The sequence below is a fragment of the Poecile atricapillus genome, chromosome 10, assembly GCF_030490865.1.
Source record: "Poecile atricapillus isolate bPoeAtr1 chromosome 10, bPoeAtr1.hap1, whole genome shotgun sequence".
Taxonomy (NCBI): domain Eukaryota; kingdom Metazoa; phylum Chordata; class Aves; order Passeriformes; family Paridae; genus Poecile; species Poecile atricapillus.
Window position 1 is genome coordinate 19,849,839 of NC_081258.1, and position 27,695 is coordinate 19,877,533.

Below are 27,695 nucleotides of genomic sequence, written 5' to 3' on the forward strand. Positions count from 1 at the left end.
CGTCCTCACCCCTCATGACATCACCTTTATCTTGACTTTCCATGTCCAAGACTTTCTTCTCTCTCTTTGTCCTTTTTGTCCCATACAAAAGGGTCACACAGGAGTGGGGGGGGGGGGTGTTTGTGGCACCTTGGAGGCATCCATAGGATGCCTTCCCTGCATGGATGAAGGAAGAGGATGGGACATTTTCCTCCCCAGGGATTCTTTTCCATCACGGAGGCTTTGGCAATACAATTGGTTTGTCCAAGGATGGCCTTGGATTGCTCCCTGCTTCCCATCCCAAGGGAAGCACATTCCCTTCCTGTGTCCTGACCCTGTGAGGTGCTCAGAACCCAAATCCTTGGAATTCTCCATTCAGCACCCCAGCAGATTATTCTGTTGCATCAGAAGTGCTCATTCCACCGCTCCCAGCCCCATCCTGCCATCCCCATCCTGCTCCACATTCCCTTTCCACCTCCCGAGCTCCGGAGCGGCTGCAGCCGGTCCATCCCAGCACGTGAAGGGGAATCTTGTGAAATCCTGTTTCCTCTGCAGGGAGAAGGAGTCTCCAGGCTCCTTGTGAGATCAAGCTTTGTGCACATATCTGCAAATGTTGGGCCAGAGGTTAAGCTGAGCGGGGCTCGGGGAGGAGGTGGCGGCGCTTAGCAATGCAGATCAGATGGCTCCGAAGCCTCTGCTATCCATGGCCAAATCCTGGGATATCGAGGGCTTTAAACCATAATGAAGTCAGGGGAAGGAAGGAGCGCTGCTGGCTGAGGAAGGACTGAGCTCCCTGACAGGAAGCTCTTTGATCTGCTGGTGGCCGTGAAGCTGCCCAGATGTCTTGGTGGCTGTCGGGGACACGAGCGTGGCCTCTGAGGCAATCCCGAGGGATAATCCAGGCTGCTGCCTCCTGCAGGGAAGCAACGACACCCATGAAAGCAGAGCTGGGGGTTGGGAGATGCTCCACGGTGCTGGGAGGGGACAAGCAGGATAGAACAGCTGGAAAATCCACCTTGCTGAGGAGCTGCCGAGCCCGCTCCTGGCAGCTGTGCCACTCCAGGAGCAGGTTTGGAGGCCAGGCAGGGATGGCAGCATCCCGGGCACCTCAGCCTGGCTGGGGACACGCACAGGCTGCAGCTGGGACCTGCTGGGACCAATTTGCCGCCGGTGCTCCAGCCGGACCGCGCTCTCACGCTCCAGCCCGCAGCACTTTGTTCTGCTCCCTGCCAATGCCTCGGGTTTTCAGCACAGGGCTGTGATCCTTCACGCTGCTCCAGCTCAATCCAGGGAGCTTTGTCAGCTGCACGTTTTCCAGGAGATGAGGAGGCCGAGGGACCTGTGTGGGGTCAGGGCTGGAGTCAAGGGACTCAGCCAAGGGAAAGGGAGATGGGGACTGGGGCAGGGGGGATCTGTTCCCTCTATCCCCTCACCCACACTGGCATCTTTCCCTGAAACCCATTGAATCCATCTCTAGGAGAGCAGGAACATGGTGTGAGGACACCCTGAGGGCTCCTTGGCAGGAGAACTCAGGGTGCTGAGGGAAATTTCTCCCCTGGTAGCTCCATTGTCCTGCTGAGATACTCTGGGCTGGAGCCAGAAAGGGAAGAGAGGTGTTGCCAGGTCACCAGGGAATGCAGGGACACCTTGGCAGGCTCTCCCCTGCCAGAGCCGCCATCCCAGGCATGGGGAGAGCCGTGGGTGCAGGGCACTGGTTGTTCCCCGTTCTTGGGGACACCACAGGGGAAAGGGCAGGCTCACTGCTCAACACCCCCCCTGCCACAGGACGTGTCTGCTGTGTCCCCTGAGCTGCATCTCACAGGTTGTCCCCCATCCTTCTCCCTGCCACCACCTCCTCGCTCTGCCCTGCCAGTGCCTGCCCTAATCCTGCTGCTAATCCTATAAACCCTCGGTAAATCCTGCCTGCCCCTGCCTCTCCACATCCCTTCTCCAGGACAGGCTCTGTGGGGTCCCCAGCTTGGGACCCCAGCTGGTTTTTTGGGGTGCACAAAGCTTCCACCCCAATAATGTCATGCCACTGGAACATGGGGAAGGGTGCCCAAATCCTGGGGGATTTGTGCAAAGCGCTGGCAGCTCAAAGAAAGCTGAAGCACCCCAAAATACAGCCCAAAATGTGGCCAGGTGCTGGTTTCACACTCTCAGGAAGCTAACTCTGCTCCAGCCCAGATCCCTTCTCCAGAGCCACTGCTGAGCCCCAGAATCGGGCAGGGAAATTCCTCAGGGAGTGCTGGGGTAGGACTGGCCCGATTCACGCAGGGTTCCCTATTTCAGCAGGGCTATTTTAAGACTCCCTGGACGTGTGGGAGCAGGGCTGGCACAAAGGGAGGTCCCAGTGCTGCCTGTGCCCATCCCAGCTTTTCACATCCAGGGGCTGGGGCTGCTCACAGCATTCCAGCAGCTCCAGGGCCCGGCCAGGAGCCATCCTCAGGCTCTGGATCTGCCCCAGCAGGGCTTAGGCGGGCAGTGGATCACTGCATCTCGAGCTGGGCTGGAGAAGATTAAGCCAACCTAAGAATAAAAACAAGCCCTGCAGTTCAACCAGCTGGGATAAAGCCTGGAACTGGGCCAACCTCCGAGCTCCAGGAGGGGATGGGATTAGGAGCCCCGAGCAGATTACCACCCACCCCACATTTTGGTGTGCATGGAGGGTGCTGAGGTCCAGCTGTGCCCCCCGGGCTGGGTGGGTTCCTTGTCCCTCCATTCCCAGTGCTGTGCTGCAGCCCTGTGTGTGTTTCATGCCACCAACAACCAGTTAAGAAACTCCAGGAAGTGCCCACGCAAATGTAGGAGCTCCAACAGGGGCACAATTCCAAGGGGAATATCCAAATGGATCTCTCCCCGTGAGGCCTTTATTTCTATGGAGCTGCTTCCTTCCCCAGCACACCGGATGAAGGCACTGTGTGTATAAATAAATGTATTTTACATTATCCATCCACTGTGAGATGCCATCGCTGCCAGCAGTGTGGATGGGATCAGAGTGTGCTCCTGGGTAACCATTCCCCCATTCCAGAGCCATGCTCCCTTCCCTTTCACTTCAGGGATTGGTCCAAGGGCAGCTCCTTGATGCCTTGGCAGGTTTCTAACATTCCCCTGCTGCAGCTGGAGTGCGAGCCTGCAACCCAACCAATTTTCCCTCCACAACCTGACGTCGCAATCCTCGTCCTGGAGACAGGACCAGGATTCCAGAGCTGCAAAGGGCTCCCAGAGGAGTTTGATGCCATGACCCTCTCCCCTCCGTTTCCCTTTGTCTCCTCTCCGCAGGGACATACCAGGGCCAGTGGGTCGGAGGGATGCGCCAGGGTTACGGCGTCCGGCAGAGCGTTCCCTACGGCATGGCTGCGGTCATCAGGTCACCCCTGAGGACGTCCATCAACTCCCTGCGCAGCGAGCACACCAACGGCACGGCGCTGCACCCCGACGCCTCGCCCGCCGTGGCCGGCAGCCCGGCCGTGTCCCGCGGCGGCTTCGTCCTCATGGCCCACAGCGACGCCGAGATCCTCAAGAGCAAGAAGAAGGGCATCTTCCGGCGCTCGCTGCTGAGCGGGCTCAAGCTCCGCAAGTCCGAGTCCAAGAGCTCCTTGGCCAGCCAGCGGAGCAAGCAGAGCTCGTTCCGGAGCGAGGCCGGCATGAGCACGGTCAGCTCCACCGCCAGCGACATCAACTCCACCATCAGCCTGGGCGAGGGCGAGGCCGAGCTCTCGGTCATCGAAGACGACATCGACGCCACCACCACCGAGATCTACGTGGGCGAGTGGAAGAACGACAAGCGCTCGGGCTCGGGCGTGAGCCAGCGCTCGGACGGGCTCAAGTACGAGGGCGAGTGGGCCAACAACAAGCGCCACGGCTACGGCTGCATGACCTTCCCCGACGGCACCAAGGAGGAGGGCAAGTACAAGCAGAACATCCTGGTCAGCGGCAAGAGGAAGAACCTCATCCCGCTGCGCGCCAGCAAGATCCGGGAGAAGGTGGATCGGGCCGTGGAGGCGGCCGAGAGGGCGGCCACCATCGCCAAGCAGAAAGCGGAGATCGCGGCGTCCAGGTAAGGGGGTTCCTGTCCAGCCTGATGTGTCTGAGCTGGGATCCCGCCCTGGGGACTTGGGATAAATGGGATAAGGGTTTTTGTTGTAGTAGGGGTGCTGCTGGAGGAGAGCAACTCGTGGTGGGCACCTGCAGGTTGGTGCTACGTGGATCTCACAGCAGCCTTGGGATTGTCCAAGCCTTGGGGTGCTGTTCAAAACAGGGGGGATCCAAGCCCAGTTATCCCTCTGGTAACTCCCAGGGGCCTGGGGATCCACAACGTCCCCAGGCGAGGCAGAGAGGCCACGCAGGGTCACCAGAGCAGGGCAGCCTGGGCAGGGGTGGTGGCACCTTGGTGGCTGTCACAGGCTGAGAGCTGCCACGTAGGGGGTACTGGGGTTTTTATCCCATTTTTCCCCTCTCCTCTTGGATAAGCGGAAGAGCTCCTGAGATGCTGTTTGCTTGCATCCTCTGCCTGACTCATAGCCAAGGGGAACTATCCCAGAGCTGGCCTGTGCCGGGAGGATTCCCAGCTATTTCCATTCCCAAAAGGGTTTTTGAGTGGAAAACCTGCCCAATATGTGGCTTCAGCCCTGGGGAGGGCTTGCCCTGGCTGAGGCTCTGCTGGAAAACAGCAGATCTGGGTGCCTGATAATGCCCCTTCTCCTTGTGCAGCCCTCATGGAACTGCTCAGAGATCCAGAGCTGGGATCTGACCCGGCTGAAAACCAGCAGGAGGGAAGGGGATAAGGAGCAATGTCTAATTAAAGTGTAAATAAGGTTCCTGCTCAAAGCTGGACCAGCTCAAGCACCCTGTAGCTGGTTCCCAACAGGCACCTGGAGCTCTCTGCCTTGCAGGAAGCTCCCAGACCAGCAGAGAGGCGAGGAGGAAAAGCTCCTCTGGAGAATTCAGGGCTCTTTGTATCACATTTTGGGATGGTTTATTAGAGCATGTCATTCCTTTTCGTTTTCTGAGCAAGAACTATATTTAGCAGCCAGGCTGGGAAAACAGGCTGGGGTTAGGGGAAAAACCCAGGTACCTCCTCAGCCTCCTGTGCTGGATTAATTGCTGGGTCTGGGATATTTGTATGCAGAGTCACACTCGAAATCTTTATCAGCACGTCTGCCAAGGGCTTATCTGCAATATGAATGAGCCTCCCAGGCCTGCTTTGGGAGCACATTTGGGCTTGATGATGTTTTTGAGCTGATGGCTGGAAAAAAAAATTTAAATCCCACTAGAATGCCAGGTAGGAACAGACTGCAGAGGAGTGGGAAGACCAGATCCTTCCCTGTGATCTGGGGATGGATGGGAATGCCTCGAAAGGCTGGAATCCTGGAAGTGTGGAGCTCTAGTGTGCTGTGGGACGGATCCTGGAAATGTGGAGCTCCAGTCTGCCATGGGATGCTGGGTCTGAGGACCTGAGCATCCTCTGACCCGGGTGGTGATCCTGGAACACCACGAGAGTGGGATTGGAAGAGATGCTTAGAGAGCTCTTGGCATCTAATATTCCACCTCTAATTATGAGAGAAAGGGGAAAAAACTCAAGTCAGGAATGCCAGGCGTGAACACCTCCCTGCCCTGCACTGACTGGGTGGCCCAGGGCTCTGCTGGAGAGCAGCAGGGAGGGTGGAGGATGGAAAGCTGGAGATGGATGGGATTAGGTGGGTCCAGGGAAGGATTCCTTCCCAATATCCCATGTAAATCTCTGCTCTTTTACCTTAAACCGCTTTGTCTGAAGCCTCCAATCCCTGAGCTCGGGCTCTCCCCCCTCGCGAGGGTTTTGGCAGAGTCCCTGAGCCTGCAGAACCAGAGCAGAGCAAGGTTTTACATACTGAGATCCAGCTAGAAAAGCTTTCTTATTAATCTTAGTCCGATTAATTTTAAAGCTTCCTAATGAAGGAACCCTCCCCTGCAGTGCCCACACCAAACTGCATTGTCCAAAATGCCACCAAACAGACCTGGGGGAGAATCCTGGTGCTGATTCCCGAGGTTTTGGGACTCAGGGGTGGAATATCCCCCCTCTAATGCCAACATAAACTCCGATTTCCCAGCACCTGGCGTGGCTGTGCATGTGTGTGTGTGTATTCTTTTCCATCTGATCATCCTGAGTTCACTCTGCAGCCTTTCCCTTGGTGGGGGGAAAAATAAAAATAAAATAAATATGTGCCCACCCACGGCTTTCATTAAATTTGTAGGAATTCAGTATTTTTGAAAACTCTGCCGCTCTGTCAGATTTGGTTGGAATTGGCCAACACGTTCAAAAGTTATTAGTGTGGGAGTGATGGCATATAGATATATAAACAGCACAATCACAGGAGTGAGCCCCATTTCCTGAGGAAAGTAGGCTAAAAGCACAGTGTGCTGGAGACAACTAAATTGCTCTCCTAAAGTTGTTGGAGTGTGACTAGAGCACAGTGATATCTGCACCTTTAAGGCAGATATCTCTTTTAGGGTCGAGAGGAGATTCTCCTAAATTGTCTTTGCTGTAATTAAAATGAATGCATCATTCCCTCTGATTGGCTGGAATTGTTCAGGTGAAGTGAAAGGGGAAGAAGGGATGTGAATGAGGGATGAGGAACTCCTCTTGACAACAACTGGCCCATCCCTGGAAGTGTTCAAGGCCAGGAGAAAATTTGCAGCAGCCTGGGATAGGGAAGGTGTCCCTGCCCATGGCAAGGATGGAGCTGGATGAACTTTGAGGTCCCTTCCAACCCAAATCTTTCCATGATTCCATGAAAAGGAGGGAGACAAGGACAGTTCTCTGAGTCCTCTGGGAGATCTTCATTCCCTCTCAAATCAGCCAAGAGCCAGAACTCTTTCTGCTGCCACCCTGGAAGGATGAAGGATGAGCTGGACATCCCGAGTCCCATCTCATTAGTGCTAATTGAAACCTCAGGCAAACTTTCTGTAGGCACTGGTGTGTCATCATCCACTAAAATAAAATATCCAGGCAACAAAGGTGGGCCAGGGAGCTCATCCCAGCCCCTGGTTTTTGGCACAGCAGCCTGCTGTGGAGGATGGATGCACAGGGAGAGTCGGGGGAGATCAGGGCTGACTCCAGCTCTGCAGGATGGAAGGTGGCAGTTGAAAAGCAAAGCAGACACACCCCACATCTCTCCAGGCTTTCCTCCTGCTTGCACAGTTCAAGGGTTTGTAATCAGTGGCTGGGCTGTTATGGGAGGAGGGACCATCACTGGTGGCAGGGATGAGAGCCAGGGGTGGGTGGCACGTGGCAAACTCTTTGCTCCTCTCCAGCACAAGCTGCATGGGGGATCTGCTGTGCTGCACCTTAAATAAGAATTCCTGGGAGCAGCCCGTGCCCCGGCTCCCAGAGGGAATGCTGCTCCCAGGTCAGTCCTAAGTAATGCTCCTCCTGGCATAATTATAGCTGAGCCTTGCACCAACCAGGAGAAAAATATAATTAAAGCTCCACGGTCTCAGGAGGAGCTGGGCCGCAAATTAGCACCGTGTCACTCAACTTCAGGCAGGGGAACTGGAGGGAAGTAGGAAAAGGAAGCAAATAAAGGCAAGCTGGCAGCGAGGAGGGGAGAAGGGGAATGTTTGGGCTCGGCCTGGATGCTCCCTCAGGACGCCGCAGCGAGGGCGAAGCAGCGGCTGACGTGGGGCAGGGAGCGGGCGGGCAGGAAAAGCCCCCGAGAGCTGAGCAGCAAAGTGCAGGAGGTTCTTAGAGCCAAACAGGTATTTTCTTGAGAAGAATGGAAACACAGCCCGGGCAAAGCCCAGAGAAAAGCGGAGCCGTGCTCTGCGAGTGGCGTTAATGTCCCCACCGGCGCTCCCCGGCCCCGGTAATGCTGCTGCTGCTTAATGCTCTGCCAGGCCTGAGCCTGCAGCTCTGCCATTGTCTGGGCTGCCTTTGATTTTGGGCTGCTGCTGCTTTTTGGGTGCCTGGGGGGGCTGGCTGCTGACCCTCATCCCGCCTCGTGCTGCCCCAGGGGCTCCTGCTGCGGATGGAGAGGGAGGAAGGGTGGGGGTCAAGGCCCCCAAAAGGGTTTTGTGTCCCCTGCCTTGGGTCAGGACAGCAGGGACAAACAAAGCCAGGACGGGGCAGAGCTGAGCTGGCTGCAGGGATGGGGCTGAGCTGATGCCCAGGTGGGGCAGGGTCTCCCACCAGCCCCTCTCTGGGCAGCTTTGAGTGCAGGGGGGATTCCTCTGTTTGGAGAAGTGCTGCTGTTCCCTGCTGAGGCCCTGCCAGCCAGCCAGAGCTCGGGAATTGCAGGAGTCACCTGATGGGGCCACTGAGGGCATCACCTGGAGCCCAGCAGGTCTCATGTGGGGTGAATGTGCTCCCTCCATCCCTTCCCAGTCCCTCCATGCTTTCCTTGAGAGTCAGGGTGGGAAACACAGAGGGGATGGATGGATGGATGGATGGATGGATGGATGGATGGATGGATGGATGGATGGATGATGGATGGATGGATGGATGGATGGATGGATGGATGGATGGAGGGATGGATGATGGATGGATGGATGGATGGATGATGGATGGATGATGGATAGATGGATGGATGGATGGATGGATGGATGGATGGATGGATGGATGGATGGATGATGGATGGATGATGGATGATGGATGGATGGATGGATGGATGGATGGATGGATGGATGGATGGATGATGGATGGATGGATGGGTGGATGGATGGATGGATGGATGGATGGATGATGGATAGATGGATGGATGGATGGATGGATGGATGGATGGATGGATGATGGATGGATAGATGGATGGATAGATGGATGGATGGATGGATGGATGATGGATGATGGATGGATGATGGATGGATGGATGGATGGATGATGGATGGATGGATGATGGATGGATGGATGGATGGATGGATGGATGGATGGATGGATGGATGGATGATGGATGGATGGATGGATGGATGGATGATGGATGATGGATGGATGATGGATGGATGGATGGATGATGGATGGATGGATGATGGATGGATGGATGATAGATGGATGGATGGATGGATGGATGGATGGATGGATGGATGATGGATGGATGGATGGATGGATGGATGGATGGATGGATGGATGGATGATGGATGGATGGATGGATGGATGGATGGATGGATGGATGATGGATGGATGATGGATGGATGGATGGATGGATGGATGGATGGATGGATGATGGATGGATGATGGATGGATGGATGATGGATGATGGATGGACAGACTCAAAGGCTGAGAGCAGCAGGGGCAGGAGGTGATTTTCTTCACAGCGCCTTTTCCTTGCTCCCCCCAGCTCTCTCCCCCAAACCTTCCCAATCCTGGGAAGCAAAGCCTGGGCTGGCAGCCTCCACCAGGCTCTGCTGCTGATGGAACTGAGCATTCCCTCCTTCCCTGCCATTTTCCTGCCACCTCCCTCCCAGCTCCTGTCCGTGCTGACAGGGGCCAGGGGACACGATCAGGATGGGCTGTCATTCCTGCCAGCGGTGTGTCCCACCAGCCGGGATGACAAGGACACATCAGCCTCGGGGCAGGCACATTCCCACTCCAGTCCAGCCCCTCCAGGCTCAGCCATCCCGGAGTGTTCCATCCCCCTTCCCCACGGCCGGTTCCTGCACGATGTGATGTGGGCACCGTGGCTGTTTACGTGCTCCTGCCATCCCAATTTAATAACTTCCTGCTCAGACAGGATTTGCAGCCTTAAGCCCTTTTGTGGCCGTGTCAGAAGTCAGGAGCGGCCTCCAGGCTTGCTCAGGGCTCGGTGTGTCCCCAGCAGCCACCCCAGCACGGGCTGCGTCCAGGCCAGGCTGGACAATGAAGCTTGGCGAGGTGATCCAGCTGGGAAAACCTCAGCAGGGTCATTTGTCTCTTCTGGCAGAGCAGCTCAGTGGGGTTTTGGTTTTCATTGCCCTCCCATTCCTCACGCACCACTGCTGATCCCACCTTGGCCATTCCCACTCCCTTCCCTCTCCAGTGAGCTAAATACGAGCCAAAACATCCCTTCTCCATGGCCCGGGTGTGTGCCAAACATTCCCAACCCCATTCCCAACTTCGCTGGGCTGTGCTGGAACGGCACAGGCGGAGCAGAGATTCCCACCCCCTCGGATTCTCCCTTGTCCCTTCTGGCTCTGCCCTGCTCGCCAGGAAAGATCCCCCAAATCCGAGTGCTTTGTGTCGTGACGGGAAAAGCGGAGCTGAAAGGGACGGATTTGGGAAAAGGGGATTTGGAGGAAACAGGGGGGCAGAGCCGAAAGGGGCGGCGGGGCCGGAGCGCGGTGCCAGCAGCGCTCACCTGTGCGGGGACAGCAGAGGGGACAGGAGGGGTGGCATTGGCAGCCAGGACGGGAGGACGGAGGGGATTCACTGCTGGCAGGCACCGCTGCCATGGGAAGGGGCTGTCCCGGAGCGCTGGGCAGCGTGGGGGAAAGGGGAAGCTGCCTGTTCCTCTTCCTCCTCCTCCTCCTCCTCCTCCTCCTCCTCCCGGGCACCGCACCGCAGCCCACCGCAGTGCGGATCATCCGCCTGGATTTTAATCCAGCGCTTCCCAGGAGGGGAGCGGGGCCATTCCAGCCCCTGGAGCCCCGGTCGATCCCCCAGGAACCTCCTGCCTGCCCAGCACAAAGTGATGAAGCCTCTTGCTGCTGCTTCATCACACGCGGGGGAAAAGCAAAATACAACAAACACAACACCACAAACCCGGCCCCTGCTTTTCCTTCCTGCTGCTTTTCCTGCTCAACGAGCAGAAACTGCCTCGCTGCTTTTCCCAGGGAATTTGGGCAGGGAAGGAGACATCCCTCTCCTGGCACCACCCTCTCCATCCTCATCCTCACCCTGCCAGAGGTGCAGGGATATCCCGCTGGGATACCCAGTCCCACAGCCGGGACCCAGGGCGGGGAGGGGGGATGCTGGCAGTCCCTCCTGCCCTGTCCCACCTCCCCAAACCCCCCAGCCGTGTCCCAGGGATGCTGCATCCCAAAGTTTGAGGGTGGAGAAGAGCAAAGGGGAAGGGTTGGACGCTCTCTGCTGCTTTCCCAGCTCATGAGAGAGGTCTCCATGCTTTTTTTCCTTCTCCCAACTCCCATCTTTGGGTTTCCTGGTTGCTCCCACCCTCTTCCCTTCAGCAGCACACCCAACACCCCATCATTGCCCCTCCCCAAACCCTTTCCTCCCCAGGGAGAGGCAAAATTAATACCAGGAGCACAACCAAGAGGAAAACACAGAGCTGAGCCAAAATATTGAGTATTTTCCTTGCTGGTTTTCCTTCCCCCCGAGTTTGGGATGCTGGGAAGAGCGCTGGGAATGTGCTGGGTATTCCAGGCTCTCCATGCTCTTGCAGTTGGTTTGAAAAGCCCCAAGCAATGAGGTTTCTGTCACCTCCTCCCCACAGCACAAATGGCAAGCTGTCCTGACTTCCTAATCCAGGAAATTAAAGGATTTGACCGTAGACCCTGCTAAGCAAATTTCCCCCCTGAAAATCCCAGGGGGATTTAACCCATGGATCCGACCGATTATCCCTTTAAAGTTGTGACTAAGAAAGTCCCAATTCTTCAGGGTGCTGAGCACCCTAAAATCCCACCATGGCCATGTCTGGTGCTCACCCAGCATCCGGTGGGACCTACTTTTGGATTTTATCCCATCTCCGACTCCCTTTTCCATGGTGGGCACCTTCCCTTTGCTGAAGCTCATTCCCTCGCTGCCTCCACATCCCAAATCCTCCCCATCCCGTCCCTGTGTGTCACCCTCTGGGGTCATGGGGTGGTATTTGGGGGCTGTTTGGATTTCCCAGTGTGGTCTCAGGCTGGGGCAGTGGACACCCTGCCAGCAGGTGTCCCGTGGTGGCTCCATGACGCTGCCCCCCGCGAGGATCACATTCCCTTATGGAAAAGCAACAGGTCCATGGGCTCCAGGCTGGACACAGCGGCTGTCCCCACTGGCAGGAGGGCAGCTGGTCCCCAGCCAACACCAGGAGATCCCTGGGGACCTCCCAGGAGCTGTGGCAGATCTTCCCAACCTTTCAGTGCTGGGGATGATCCCTGCAGGGCAGCGGTGGCAGGGATGAGAGGCAGGGATGGAGCCCTTTCCATCCCTTTCCAGAGCTGGGGTCGAGCCTCTCCCCATTCCCGGCTGTGTCCCTGTCGGGTCTGTCTCTCATCCCCCAGCACGGAGCTGAAGCAGAAATAATGAAAAGCCCAGATTCTCTCCTGGCAGGGCCGGGCTCCCAGTCCCTTCCCCTGTTGTGCTGTTGGCTGCTGGAGTGGAATTTTTCACGGGCTTTGCCTCGGAGGCAGCTCAGACCTGCAAAGCCAGAGCTGTCTGCTGGCCTGGGGCACGCCAGGGTTTGGGGACCAGGCAGGGACCCCAGGGGCAGATCCCATCCAGGGCATCCATGGGATGCTGGGATGAGCAGGGACCCAGCAGCTCGGGGACAGCTCGAGAAACCTCAGGAAAAATTGGGATTTTTGAGGGGTGCAGCTGATTTTGGGGCTCAAAAACCCATGCAGGCAGCTGGGATGAGGGAAGTGGCTCATCTTCAGTGGGCTCTGAAGTTTGAGGCAGGCAGGAGATGCTCGTTGCTGTGGCAATGGAGAGGATTTATTATTTTCTCCCCACAGTAATCGGGTCTGGGGCCACCACTTGCCCCACAAAGGGGTGACAGAACCCTGGAGGCACCTCCAGCCCCTCTCCCTCCTGCCTGAACCCACCAGGGCTGCCTGGAAGGGTTTGGAATGTGCTGGTTCTGCCCGGGCTTAGGGGAATGTTTGGGATGGGAGGGCAGGCAGGGGATGGAGAGGGGGATTCAGCCTTTCCCATTCCCGTTGTGTGCATTTCCCAGGATGAACATGACAATTATCCAGCAAAATCATGGAATTCTGCCCTATCCAAAGCACCCCAGCTGGAGAGCAGGAACATCCCCCCCTTCTCACTTCTTTCCCTTCCCTGAGTGAGTTCTTCCCAAATCCTGCTCCAAGTGGCTTCCCACAGCTTTTGCAGCCCTTCCCAGAAGGCAACGATGCTCAGAGCAGCTCTGCAATTCTCTCCTGTTTATAGGAAAAGAGGAAAACCCATCCCTGGAGCTGGACTTTGCTCTTTCCTCCATGTCTGATTGGGGAGAGGGAATTTCTTGGAGCCTGGCTGCATCCTGGGAGCAACTCCCTGTCCCAGCTCTGCCCATTTTGAGGCCAAAGTGACTTCTCTGGAGAGAGACCAAACCTCAGGTGGGACAGTGGCCTCAAAGCCACCCCATCCCAAGGCAAATCCCGGTGTTTTCACTCACCTGCCTCAGCAGAGCTCCATTCCAAGTGACAGATGGCCAGGGATGAGGCTCCCTCTCCAGATGTTGATTTTCTGGCCAGCTGTAAATAACACCCAGGGCATCATCTCCCTGCAAAGCCCATCAGCTCTGTCCTTGCTGGGGGGCACAAAGTCAAAAGGAAGGGAAGGAAATGCAGGAATCTGCCTGGCCCTGCTTATTCCTTGGGCAGGGAGATGCTGGGAGCATCCTGGTGCCTCTGGCTACCAGCTCCACCTGGCCCAGCCTTTAAAAGTCGATGGAGTTGGATTTTCTTGGAATTTTTTGTTGAGCATAAACAGGGATAAAATAAAGAAATCCTTTTGGGGATGGTGGGAATAAGGTGAGCTGGAGATGATCCTGGCATTTGATGCTCTCATCTTTCTCCCCTGGGAATGAGCCAGCTCAGGGATGTGGTTTGAGCTGTTTCTCCCAGAATTTTGGGGATGTGGCCACCCATCCCTGCCCCCTGAGTCACTGAGATTTTGCACCTTTCCAAATTATGAATTCAGTTCCCCAGCAAAACGCCTTTTGGCAACTCCAAGGCAAGGCACGGGACACAAGGACACAGCCTGGGATAAGTTTTTTTCCCTTTACTTGGATTACAAAATGGAATTTCAGTGTAAAATGGCAAAAGATTCCTCGGTGAATTCGCTCCCCATTTGTAACTCCAGAAATATAAAGGTAGGGAAGGCTCTGGCACAGGTGCCTGGAGCAATGAGCTAAACAGGAACTGGCTCCATCCCCATCCCCATGAATTTGGGAGACCTCGAGCATTCCATGTCCCAGCTGTCCAGGGGCTCTCCTTGGGAATGATTTCCCTCCTTTAATGTGACAATTCCTGCTGTAAAACTACAGGGAAACTTGGATTTGGCCTTGTGACCACAACATTTTCCACACTTCCCTGTAATTTGCTTTCTTGGGCAGCGACAAACACATTGAGGGGATATTTTTGGGGTTTTTCCCCTAGGATTAAAGTGTTTGAGTCTTTATTTTTCCTTAATTCTCTTGAAATGAGATTTCCAGAGCCATATTTTCGGAGCGTGCCATCACCATCCCATCCATCCCGTGCCATTCCAGCCTTTCCCAACCTTCCCTCCCGCTGGTGGGAGCTTTCCTGCTCCTCCTCAGAGCCCAGGCAGGGGTGATCCATCCCAAAATCTCCATCTGGAGCTGGCACGCCTGGCTCTCTCTTTGCTATGCACAGCACCTGCTCCGTGTCTGGCTGCAAAGAGCCCGAGCAGACGTTCGGGGCTGCATTACGTCATGTCAGAGGTCACATTAAACTGCTTTTTTCACTTTAATTAAGAATTCCAGCCATGGTGGGGAGAGGGGGGAAACAGAGGGGAAAGCAGAGGGAGGGAGAGGGCTGGGAAAAATGCCTGCGCTGAGCAGGTAAATGGGAATTTCTCCACAGACAGCTAATTGGTGTGTCTAATATTCCACCCCCTGAGGACCAGCGCGGTGCTGCTGCCTGCACAAATCACTCACGGCGAGCCTGGTGCAATAACTGGGAAGCCGGGAGAGCTGTGGGAAGAGCCAGGCTGGAATTAGGAGAGGGTTTTATCGGGGCAATAAACGCCAGATAGGGAAAATAACAAGCAGGTTGTTAATTGCTGCCATCCCCCCGTTCCCTCGGGGCCGTGTCTAGACGGAGCCTGGCTCCGGGCTGCGCTCATCCCGAGCCTCTGGAGAGGGCTGGATGCGGGATGCCAAGCTCCTGGAATGGGAAAGGGATGCAGGATGGGCACTGCAGCTGTGCCCTAAATCAGAGAGGCTCCCGCAGAGGTGGAAACCAGACAGTCTGCAGTGGTTATTAATAATTCAGTCCCAATTTGTCCCATCTAGGAGAGCGCCAAGCCCAGCCAAGCCTCCCCTCCCGGCCGCCCGGAGCAGGCAGAGCCTCCCGGGGTTGTTGCGGCGATGGATCCCAGCTCTGGCAGGGATTTGGGAGCTGGAATCGCCTCTCCCGGAGCGATCCCGCATCCTCCCCCCTGCCAGGGCTCCGGGCTCGGTGAGCGGCATCACCCCTGGGTGGGGGCAGCCAGGGCTGCATCCCGCTCCAGAGGGACTGGAAAACAGCCCCGTGGAGCCCGCACAGCCCGGGCATTCCCGCCGGGGAGGATGGACTGGAAATCTCCTTTTCCTCGCCTCATCCAGCCATCCCTTCCCAGCCTCATGCCAGCCTGCGTTTTCCACATGGGGAGGCTGCACTGAAAAATCTCCTTTTTCTCCTTCATCCAGCCATCCCTTCCCAGGACAAGGTGCATCCCAAGGCTTTCCTGACCCCGGGGTTTGGATGACTGAGTCTTAAAACGCCCTGCAAATGCTCTCTCTGAATTTTTCCTGAAGTATTTCCTTGCAGCTGGCGTGTGTTTTAATTGAATTTTGCCATTTGAAAAATACATGAAGCTCTGTAATGGAGGGAGAGAAAACCTTCCCTCCTATAAGAAGAGAAAGATGCATTTAAAGAGGAAAATAAACCAGCCCCAAAGCTGCCTGATGAAGTATTGACCTGGAGACAAAGTGGATCAGATGGAGCCAATCTGGCCCCTTAGGAAAACTTGAGGCTGTTCATTAGGGATGAGCTCACTGCCAGCTTAACCCCATCCTCACCACTCCCAGTGAAACCTGCGGGAAAAATGCCAATTTCCAGGTTTTCCATGAAAAAAAAGGGACCACGGGGTCCTTCTTTTGGAGATGGGACAATGGGAGAGCTCTGGGTGTGGGATGGAGGAGAGCTGAGCATCACTGCACATGATCCCAACAATAAAACAGGAATTTCATACTTCCCTCAGCCAGGCTTTGGGTTCAGGGAAACGAGAAGTTTGCTTGGAAAAGAACAGCCAGAGCTGCCATGTGAATTTCAGGAAACAGACCTTCTTTCCCAGAAATCTTACCCATAGGATGCTTTTTAATGTTCCCAGTAATGTGGATTTCTCCCTTTGACCCCTTTGCTCAGTGTCGGCTGCTTGGTTTTTATTGGAATGTACTTTCTGTACAAAAACGCTGCAAAAACAGGAATAAGGGTGGCAAATCCCTCTCCTGGAGGGATTCAAATGGATGGAGAAAGACTCACCAGTGATCCAGGTTTCTCGTGGCTCCAGGTGCCATCCTGGCAATTCCAGGTGTCACATTTACAGCTCAGAAACCTTTCTGGCCTTCTGTAAACTTGCTCTAATTTCCAGCCTAATTTTAAAGCTCTTTGTCCCACTTGTTCCTCTGCCAAAAACATTCCTGGAACCAAAACACCTCTCAAGCCTCACCTGGTTTGAATTTTGCTTCCTTCCTTCCTGAATCCCTGAGGATTTCACCCCTTTTTGGCTAAGCCAGCCCCCAGCACTGGGTTTGCAGCAGAACCCTTTGGATCCACTCCTTGCCCACTCCAATCCAGCCCAGAGTCACTGTTGGAATTCCTAAAAAGCCAAGTTCTTCCTTGCAAAATCAGTTGATTCCAGCTTCTTATAGATTAGCTGGAGCTGATAAACTTGGCATTAGGAAGCAGGCCCAGGTATTATCCCTTCCCCTGTCAGCTCTGGCCAAATCACAGGAGATCTGCAAAGATTCCTGGGAATTTGGTTGGTTGGGATTTTTTCCCTGCCTTCTGCCAGCTCCCCTTGCCAGTTTGACCACTTGCCCGCTCATCCTCCGAGAAGAGTGAGTCAGCTTGGCAAAAAATTAATAAATAAAATATTCCTGGCCCCAGCAGGGACTCTGTGCCCTGAGACCCAAAACGGGGGCTCAGGAGCCACAAACCATCCCGGCTTTCCCCCCTCTGGCTCTTCCCAATCCCAATCTTTGCCTGAACACCCTCCCCCAGCTCAGCTTGGATAGTGAAGTGCACTAAAGTCCTGGAATTGTGGAATTGTTATGTTGGAAGGACCTTAAAGCCCATCCCATTCCACCCCTGCCGCGGGCCAGGCCCGGGTTCCTGGATCCATCCCAGCCGGAGGAGGAGGCTGGGGATGCTCAGAGGTGGGAGGAATTAAACAGCTCCTCTTGCATCACTCTTCCCTCCATCCCATCATGAGCCCACAGGAACAGGATGATCTTTAAGGTCCCTTCCAACCCAAACCACCCCATAATTCTGTTTTATCGGGAAGGCCCCAGCCTTATTTTCACCGTGGTCTCCAGTTTGGCCTCTCCATCCCAGGAAAAGATTTATGGTGGCACTTAGGGAAGGAGGAGCAGAGCGATGAGATCAGGCCCTGTCCATGTGTCAGGGAGAAAAAAATCCCACTTTTCCAGGGAAACAAACTCCAGGCAATTAAATGGGAATTAAGATTTAGCGCACGCCACGAGCAGCAGGCGTGGAGAAAGGAGACAGCTGGTAAATTTAGGATGTGACAAAGTCATGCGAGCACTAACTGGATTACTGGCATTTATTTGGGAATACTTATGGATTTTATTATGCAACGTATGGATCTCCATAATTCTGCTTTTCACTCCTCCCAGCGTCTCAGGGAGCTTTACAAACAATTAATCGGCGGCGTTCCGTGCGCTCCGGGGAATCCAGTGTATCCCATCTGCTCCGGGGAATCCAGGCCATTCCATCTGCTCCAGGGAATCCAGTGCATTCCATCCCTCCCCGAGTGTGTTTTGGATCAGAGGTGGCTTCATTGATGTGATTGATTTTTAACCTTTTCTGAGCCAAAGCCCCAAGTTTTCATTTTTGAATTTCCCTGCACTTCCAGGGCCGACCCTGGGAGTCCTGAGCAGATCCAGAAGTCTCGGGAGTGAGTTTTGCAGGGATGGAAATGCATCCATCCCCCAGGGATGGTGATTTTAATCCATTTTGGTTGGACAGCAGCAGGAATTTCCCCATGGAAAGGGGGATCAGGAATTGGAAGTGCCCAGGGAAGTTTGCAGTGCCCATCCCTGGAGGTGTCCCAGGAATTCCTGGAGGTGTCACTCAGAGCTCCGGGCTGGGGACAGGGTGGGCACAGCTTGGATTTGGTGATCCTGGAGCTCTTCACCCTCAAGGATCCCGTGGTTCCATCAGGGGGGTGCTGAGTGCTGAGAGAGGAGCGGATCTGGGGTGATCCCAGAACCCTGGGCTGGGGTGGGGGCTCCGTGGGGGCTCCTCCAGCTGTGCCACCACCCTCGTGTGCCTCCAGCCCCCTGGAACAGCACGGGCTGCTGCTCCAGCCTCCTTCCCTGGCAGGCAGAGAGGGATGAGAGCCTCCAGCCGCCTCTCCAGGGAGGAGTGTCGGGAGCAGAGCGTAATCCTGGCTGCTGAGCGAGGGCCAGGCGCTCACAGACGTTGTTAATCCTCGGCTGGGGCCAGCAGGGACCTGGGAAAAGGCTGCAGTGAGGCAGGGACCAGCCCAGCCCCGGGCAGCTCCCAGGCCAGGGCACGGCACGGGGATAAATGGATGGAGGATCCTCAAATCCACATCCCTGAGGAGCTGCCCTGGGAGATGGCAGAGGTTTAACGAGCTCAGAGAGGCAGAATCTGAATTTTAATCTCCTGGTGGCTCCGATGGTTTCATCCACAGCTTTGATGCCCCAGCCTTTCCCACAGGACATGCTGGTGCCAAAAATGAGGATGAAAAGAGACCTGGAGGGGGACTTTGACAGGGCATGGAGGGACAGGAGGAGCAGGAATGGCTTTAAGCTGAAAAAGGGTGGATTTAGATGGGATATTGGGAAGAAATTCCCAAGATCTGTGAGGGTGGGCAGGCCCTGGCACAGGTGCCCAGAGAAGCTGTGGCTGCCCCTGGATCCCTGGAAATGTCCAAGGTTATTCCAGCCCAGACTAATGGAAGCTTCTCATGGCAGGGGTTGGAAAGAGATGGATTTTAATGGATTTCCAACCCAAACCATTCCATGATTCCATGAAAAACAATCTGTACCTCCTCTCCCAGCAGTTTGGGGCATCCCTAACAGAGCAGGGCTGGGACACCTGGCAGGGAATGGCTGGGACACCTTTGTCCCCTCCTCTGACCCCACTGAGCAGGGAGAGCGCTGGACTCCAGGTGTGTAAAATCCCATTGAAACCCAATTTTTGGGTGCATCAATCAGGGAGAACCCTCAGGATCACCACAGCATCACCACAGCCCCTCCAGCACCTCCAATAACTCCGGAAAACAGCTCGGATTCGCAGCCAGGGCCACTCCAAAGCAGCCAAGGGCTGGGAATAAAGCATTTATTAGAGCAAAGAGGCTGGAGGAGCGTCAGGAGCGGAACCCAGGTGACAGCACAGCCACACTCACACCCTGTTCCCCAGCCCTGGCGACGCTTCCAACCAAAGCAGGCACATTCCTGGCCCTGTTTTCCATTTTTAGGAGCCTGTCAGAAATGGCACTCCCTCTCCACGCAGATGTCGAGAAATTAGAGGGAATTCAGAGAGAGGCAGAAAAAAAAAATGATTAAAGGAGATGGAGGGCCTGATTTTGGAGGGAAAAGAAATCAGCGGAGTTATTTATAACCCTGCCTGCACCGGGGTGGGAGCAGGAATTTTTGAAAGTGCCTGGATAGCTCGGATAAGGGGGGAAAAAAGGGGCAAAGCAACCTCCGGAGGATGCTCTCAGAGAAGCTGTAAATCCTGAGTGATGGGATGAAATGCCATCCAAAAAAAGCCCTTGGGGAATCATGGGCGAGTGCAGGGGACAGTTGTTGATCCAGAGGGAAAGAAATGCCCTGATCAAAATGTGTGAAGGGATGGTGGAGGCGGCACCGGAGCCGAACCCCCCGCTCCTACCTCTGCTCCCAGTATTTATTTACATCCAGCATTTTACGCAAAACGTGGGGGTGGGCGTGGAAATGTTCCAAATGTTCCGGGTTTTTTGGTGGGGTTTTTTGGTTTTTTTTTTTTCATCCCCAGAGCAAATGGGTTTGGTTAAATAAAAAAAACAAAAAACAAAAAAACAAAAAACAAAAATCAGCTTTAAATTCAAGCCTGGGGGCTCGTGGGAGATGTGCATGGAGATGGGATGGGGTGGGAAATGGGATGGAGGGATGCTGAGGGAACAAATCCTGCACCTGGTTCTGAATTTCCTGGGTGATTTCCAGGCTGAGGAGCGGCTCATGAAGGTGTTGGAAAATCCCCCATTCCCCAACCAGCCCCATGCTCTGCTGGCAGCTCCTCCCTCACAGCCAAAGGGGTTTGGAGGAATCTGTGGGGGAAATTTGGGGTTTTCCATGGCTGCCTAACGGGGTCCTGGTGTCTGGTGTTGCCTTGCAGGACCTCTCACTCCAGGGCCAAGGCGGAGGCGGCCGTGACGGCGGCACAGAAAGCTCAGGAGGAAGCGCGGATCGCCAGGATCACTGCCAAAGAGTTCTCGCCTTCCTTCCAGCACAGGGAGAACGGTCAGTCCAGGAGCCGCCCCTCGGAGCCCTGCACAGACCCCAAACCCCCCAAAACCCCCCAGCCTGGAGGCTCAGCCTGTGCCTGCAGCTCCTGATCCCCACCGGAGCTCCTGGAGTGGGAAAGCTCCAAGGAACACCGGCTTTTAGGGGATTTAGCACAGGGCTGCCAATATCCAACAATTCCACCTTATTCAGCGCTTTTTTCCCAGTATTCCCTCTTTTCCCGCAATTTTTTAGTTCCTAGCCCTTGGTGGTTGCACAGAAAGAGCCCAGCAAGAGCTCTGGATACAAACACAGATGGTCCCAGGGGTCAGCACTGGCCTTACACCCATGGCTTGTGTGGTTCCTGATTTCCTTGGAAAGTTTGGGCCCAGTGGGACCTGACCCTTCCCTCAGCTGTGCAAATCAGTCACTGTTTGTGGTTTCCTTCCTTCCTGCCTGCCCCCCTTGTACAGGATCGTGGGTGCCCCCATTATTCAGAATTTTGGGTGCTGGATTTGTCACTCTTCCACAGGACTGTGGGTGCTGGATTTGTCACCCTCATTCAGAATTTTGGGTGCTGGATGTGCCCCCGTTGTTCAGGACTGTGGGTGCTGGATTTGTCACCCTTTTTTGGGCCTGTGGGTGCTGGATGTTCTCCCCTCATTCAGAGCCGTGGGTGCAGCCCCGTTGAGGAGCCGGTGCTGGCTGCGCTCCCTCGCAGGGTGCTGCAGGTCCCCAGTGCCACCCACGGCGTGCTGCGGTGGGTGCTGAGTGCCACCCACCCCTGGCTGCTGGCTGTGCTCCCTTTCCACGGGATGCTGGTGCTGGATGTGTTCCTGGCAGGGTGGTGGGTGTGGGTACCACCCACCCGGCACAGCGAGTGCCGGGGTGCTGGGTGGCCCCTCGGAGGGGTTTGTGGGTGCTGTGGGACACCACAGAGGGCTCCGTGCCCACCTCAGCATCAGCCCTGGGCATCCCTGGGCAGCTGCAGCTCCTGGAGGGTAAAGGTTTTGATCTGGGAAAAACAAAATGATCTGTGTTTGGTATCCTGCATCGCCCTCTGGCCCGTGGTTCCCATCCCCACCATCCAGGTGCCTTTCGTGGTCGCTCATCCCAATTCCTGGACACAGCAGGATCACATCCACACACAGCCCATGGCTGGGGTGGTGCTGGAGAACTGAGTCCCCCCAGTGACAGCAGCACCCCAGAGCCAGAGGCCGGAGCTTGGCACTGCTCCCAAATCCCAAATCCCAAATCCCAAATCTCAAATCCCAAATCCCAAATCCCAAACCCCAAATCCCAAACCCCAAATGTGGCTCCTCAGGGCGGCAAAGGTTTGGCTTTGAAGCCTCAGAGGCCGGGCTCAGCTGCCTCCATCCTGCTGGAAATCCAGATTTGGTGCTCTGCATCCTCCTTCGCGCTCTCACAACCGTTCTTCCAGGAACATCACGTGCTCCAGGACTAATTTTAGCTCTGGATAATTGTTGCACATCCTCGGGTGCCGAAAGCCGGCCCCGGTGCATCCGCGGAGTTCCTGCGCAAGGAAACGCCTCCATCCCCGCGGGCTCCAGGGCTGGGGGGCAGCTGTGCCCCAGCATCCCCCCAGCACCTCCAGTCCTGCTCCTCCCAGAGCCCCAACCCTCCGGGAATTATCCCATGGAAAGGCGGAGCCACCTGCAGATCGGTGCAGGGGTGGGGAGATTTGGGATGAGGGGGATTCAGTGACATCTCCCCTGGTCTGGCTGTGGGGGAGCATCGCTGGGGTTTCTTGTCCCCTCTGTGGGGTCCTGTGGCTGGCTGTGGGGCTGGAGATCAGCTCTGGAGGCCTTGGAGCTGGTGGGAAGCTTGCAAACCCCTGGAACTCCAGCAAAATCCCTGAACAGGGGAAGATAAAGCCCAAAAACCAGGGACAAGCCAGACCTTGGGTGAGCCTGTTCCCACGGGTGGCTTTCCAGCTTTCTCACATGAAATCATTTATTCCCTCTGTGCCTCAGCTCCCCATTTGGGATCTTGGAATGTGGCTGGGACAGGAATGACTGGAAAACAGCCCCAAAAAAATTTGATTTTTATCCCAAAGACAGATATTGTGCAGGAAAACAGAAGGGTGAGCTCCACCTTCCTCCTTCTCTTCCCACCAATACCAGGATTGCTCAGGGGCTCTGGATAAATCCCAGGAGATTCAGTCTCCCACATACAAACAGGGAATAAAATGAAGACTGGACTCTGTGAGTATTGTCCCAAAAACTTGAGTCATTAGGAGACCATTTCCCAGCAATTGCTTGGGTGGATTTCCAAGCAGCTTTGTTACGATTTCCCTCCCTGCCGGTGCTCCGATGGGGACTCCAGCATTCCCTGTGTACACCCCAACCCTGTCAGGGGTGAAGGCACATCCCAGCAGCTCCCCAGAAAGACTCCAGGGAGAAGATTCCTCAGCAGAGGTGGAGAGACCCAAGCGGGCGCTCCCGAGCGTTTCTGTTTAAACGATGGCACGAAAATCGAGCTCTCCCTTTTCTCGTTTCTTGTCTCGCCATAGCAATCGCAATTAGATGCATTTCAGGGGCATTAGGCACTTCATATATTTATCAAATTATTCACCTAATTTAGCATGGCTTTAGCTGGGAACGAGTGGAGAGGGGAAAAGGAGAATTAACCGCTATTAACTCGCTTGGAATCATTTGGTGTTTCATCAGTGATGAACACGTTGGAGGCTTTTGTTCCGTGTTCCTCCAGCAGCAGAAGACATTCAGCCCCTCCTGAAGTGCCCCTCCCCAGGGTGCCACTGTCTGGGAATTCTCTGAGTTAAGGAATGAGGAGCCTCCAGTGGGATGAGGAGGATGGGGAGAGAACGGGACCCCTGTCCTTCTGTCCCGTGCTGGGGGCTGAGCAGGGAAATCTCCATGTCCTGCTGGGCTGTGTGGGGCAGGAAAGCTCTTGGATTAGAAGGTTTGTGGGGTTTTTCTTGCACACCTGCACAGATGTGGCTGTTTCACTCCTGCACCTGGCAGATGAAAATGGAGGTGGTTCCCATCCAGGAGGGGGGTGAGGGCTGTTGGTGTGGGGTGATCCCAGCAAAGCCAGGGTGATCCCAGTGACACCCAGGGTGATCCCAGTGGCATCCAGGGTGATCCCAGTGGCATCCAGGGTGATCCCAGCACACCCAGGGTGATCCCAGTGACACCCAGGGTGATCCCAGTGGCATCCAGGGTGATCCCAGCACACCCAGGGTGATCCCAGTGGCATCCAGGGTGATCCCAGTGACACCCAGGGTGATCCCAGTGGCACCCAGCACACCCAGGGTGATCCCAATGGCATCCAGGGTGATCCCAGTGACACCCAGCACACCCAGGGTGATCCCAATGGCATCCAGGGTGATCCCAGTGACACCCAGCACACCCAGGGTGATCCCAGTGACACCCAGGGTGATTCCAGCACACCCAGGGTGATCCCAATGGCATCCAGGGTGATCCCAGTGACACCCAGCACACACAAACACAGAGCACAAGGGTGTGCCACCAGCCACATCGCAGATTTCCCTTCCCATGCTTCCAGACTGGGAACTGATAGGAATTATGGTCAGCTGGTTCCCAAAAAACCATCAAACCTCCTCCTAGCAGCTGTGCACCGCTGGTGGCTTCTCCACATCTCTGGGGTTGGAAAAGCATTCCCGTGCTGGCTGTGGCTCTGCAGGCCAGGGCTCAGGGCAGGTTTGGTGTCACACCAGTGCTGCCAGCAGCTCTGAGGCTGCCGCCCCAATCCCACCCCGCTGCTCCCAACCCTCTGCTCCCCGTCCCGTGCCGCGAAAATCCCGCGGGGCATCCAGGAACCAGAAATAACCCCGCTGCCTTCCTGTCTCCCTTCTCTCCTCCCCACCGCCGCCCCCAAAGGGCTGGAATGCCAGCGGCCGAAGCGGCAGAACTCGAGCGATGACATCGAGGTCCTCTCCACCGGGACACCCCTGCAGCAAGAGAGCCCCGAGCTGTACCGCAAAGGGACCACCCCGTCCGACCTGACCCCCGACGACAGCCCGCTGCAGAGCTTCCCTGCCAGCCCCTGCTCCACGCCGCCCCTCGGCCCCTCCTGCAGGAACAAGAGCGCCCACTTCTCCAGGCAGGTCTCGGTGGACGAAGAGAGGGGTGGTGAGATCCAGATGTTGCTGGAGGGGCGCGGCGGGGATTACCTGCGCCCCAACAGCTGGAGCGAAGAGAAGGGGGGCGGGAGCCGCGCTGCCAGGAGCGGGACGATGCGCAGCGGGCAGCTGGGCTCCACCGCCGTCCCCGAAGACTACAGAGGGCGGAGCGGGGGACACAAACATTCGGCCTCCAACCACAAGCCGAGAGAGAGGTGGACAGATTCCCCAGCCACGGTTTCATGGACTTCCCACCACAGGTCCCACAACCACAGCTCAGGGAGCTCCAAGCTGCTTGAGCTGGACGAGGAGAAGATGAGCAATTACGAGATGGAGATGAAGCCCCTCATGAGGATGGATTCTTATATGCAAGAGATTCACACCCAAAAAAGACACTACAGCAAAGGGGGAGGCTGCAGGAGCGTGGCTGACGAGCACCGCGGGGAAGAGCGGGGCTTTGGGGTTCAGAGACTGAGGTCTAAGTCCCAGAACAAAGAGAATTTCAGGCCAGCTTCCTCTGCCGAGCCCACGGTGCAGAAACTGGAAAACCTGAGATTCGGGGACAAAGCTGAACCTCGGCTACTGAGGTGGGACTTAACCTTCTCCCCGCCACAGAAATCTTTACCTGTTGCACTAGAATCTGAAGAGGACAGTGGGGATGCGCTCAAATCCAGTACGGTGAGTGAAGGGATTGTGTGTGGAATTCTGCCTGGGAAACCTGGGGCTGTCGTGGGGCTGAATGGAGCAGGATGGGAGGGAAATTTGGAAAATGTGAATTATCATCGGTTTGTGCCTTGAATCCCCTCTCCTCCCTCCTGCCATCCTGCTGGACGTTGCTGTGGGGAGTTCCCTGCAGACCGTGGAGGGACCAGCAGGATGTTCCCTGGAGGATGTGAGCAGCAAGCTGGAGTTTTGCAGCCCAGCCCCCAGGCCAGCAATAAAAATCCATTATTGCTGGGAATTTGGTGGGAAAAGGAACAGGCAAGGCTTTGGTGATGCTTCCTTGGGTTATGGCTATGGCCACAGAGCTTCCTGCTGGTCCAGGACAGTCCCTTGTGAGACATCCCACCCTGGGCTCCTCATTTTGGGGGAGAAAAGGACACTTTGGGCATGAAGTGGCTGCTGGGAAGGGCTGGAGATGTCCAGGAGAGAAGACAGAGCTATCTTAAAAGCTGCTACAAAGTGGAAGGGAATAATCTGTTCTCCTTGACCAGAATTAATGGGTTTAAAGTCAAGGAGGGTGAGCCATTAACCATCGCTAATGAGGTGAGGGCTAATGAATTGTGGGGGCTGGGGGAGGAGGGGTCTGAGGTTGGGCATCACCAGCTCAGAGAGGACCTGGACATGGTGAACCTCCTCAGGAGAAGGCTGAGCTGGGTGGGTTTTAGGGGTTTTAGCAGTCTTGTTTTTTGAGGATTCTTGGATTTCACATTAGAAGCTTCCTCACTTGCTGTGCCTGCTGGTTTGGCATTGACAGGAGAGGTGATGGGGTCTGCTGGATGCACTGGGGAAGCCACCACTGCCCCAAACGGCCCCAAACTGCCCCAAATTGCCCCAAACTGCCCCAAATTGCCCCAAACTGCCCCAAACTGCCCCTTGTTGAGTCAGTGCCAAACACAGGGCAGGGCTGGAGGTGTCCCATGAGGATGCCCCAGACCTACCCCGGAGAAATGGAGTAGCTGTCACGCTCAGAAGGTGACATTTCAGCAGAAAGGAGCTAAATCTCCCTGTCAGGGGAGCACAGGATGGTGCCTGGTCATGAAACTGAAATGAATTTGTCAGTCAGGCTGAAAATTCGGGCGAGAGGCATCGAGGTGTGTGAGGTGTGGTGACATTTGCCAGGGCTGCAGCATCCCTGCTCCCCCAGCACCTGCCAGCAGAGCCGAGGGGGAGGGAGAGGAGGGAGCAGCCAGGGATGTGGGAAGGATGGATCTGCCCCAGCTTCCCTGCTGGGGCTGTGGATAAATCCCCCCCAGAGCAGCCAGGGATGTGGGAAGGATGGATCTGCCCCAGCTTCCCTGCTGATAAATCCCCCCCAGCAGCCCTGGAGCTCTCTGCCTGCCTAGCCCTGGGCTCAGCCTTGGCAGCTCCCAGCCAGCACCGAGCTGAGCACGGGGGCTCCACATCCTGCAGGCCTGGAGAAACAGAGCCCTGCAGGCTGTCCTTGCCTGCCTGGGAAGCACTGGAGACATGACAGGCAGCATTAGGAGCCTGACAGGCTCCCGGAGGGGAAGAGCAGCAGCAGTAATTGCACAGACACCAACCCTGGGAAGGCTGTGGGACACGCAGATGTTCCAGCACCTTTGACAACACGGCCTGGGAGACACAGGGCCCACAGGAGGGATGAAAGCACAGTTTCTCCTCGCTGAGAGCCACGTGGTTTTGGGGAGATCGCTGGCACAAGCAGCCCTGGGCTCTCTCCCCACCCAGCCCGTCAGATGTGCTCCCACCTCGGAGCTGTCACAATAAACCTCCCTCCACATCCAACAGCCACCAACACATTCCTGACCATTCCCAGCGAGCCCTGGGCACTGAGGAAGGGCCCAGCCTGCACGGAGCAGAGCATGGAAAAGCCATTAGGATGCACATCCTACTTTGGAAGCGCTGGAGCTGTGGAGCAGCATGTTCAGTTTTCTCACATTCATAACCGAGGGTGGAACAGATGGCGAAGGTTTGGGAGGAAGCTAATGTAATACAGAGGAAGAGATAATATGTGGATTTAAATAACCCACAATGCCAGCAACAATTTGTTCTAGCAGGAATTGCTCGGTGCTAGCAGGGTTTTGTTCCAGTGGCTGGACAGGAGCAGGGGAAGGTGTAGGGGAGGAATGGGAGCTGCAGGGATCTGTGCTCCAACCCCCTCCCCAAATCCATCACCTCACCTGCAGCTGCCATTTCAGACTTCAGGGAGTGTGGTGAATCCCTGAGGAAGAGGAGGGGAAGGATTTATCCCACAGACCCCATCTCCACACACAGGACATTCACACACTCCATCC

General features: G+C 55.7%; 1 protein-coding gene across 1 annotated transcript in view; it reads left to right on the plus strand.

Annotated features, from left to right (window-relative positions):
• Positions 1–27,695, plus strand: part of JPH3 (junctophilin 3) — a 46,476-nt gene that overhangs the window by 10,974 nt on the left and 7,807 nt on the right. Inside the window, exons 2-4 of the mRNA XM_058845618.1 lie at positions 3,262–4,039; positions 20,467–20,591; positions 24,458–25,377. Of these exons, the coding sequence (XP_058701601.1) occupies positions 3,262–4,039; positions 20,467–20,591; positions 24,458–25,377 (1,823 nt within the window). The remainder of the gene's footprint in view (positions 1–3,261; positions 4,040–20,466; positions 20,592–24,457; positions 25,378–27,695) is intronic.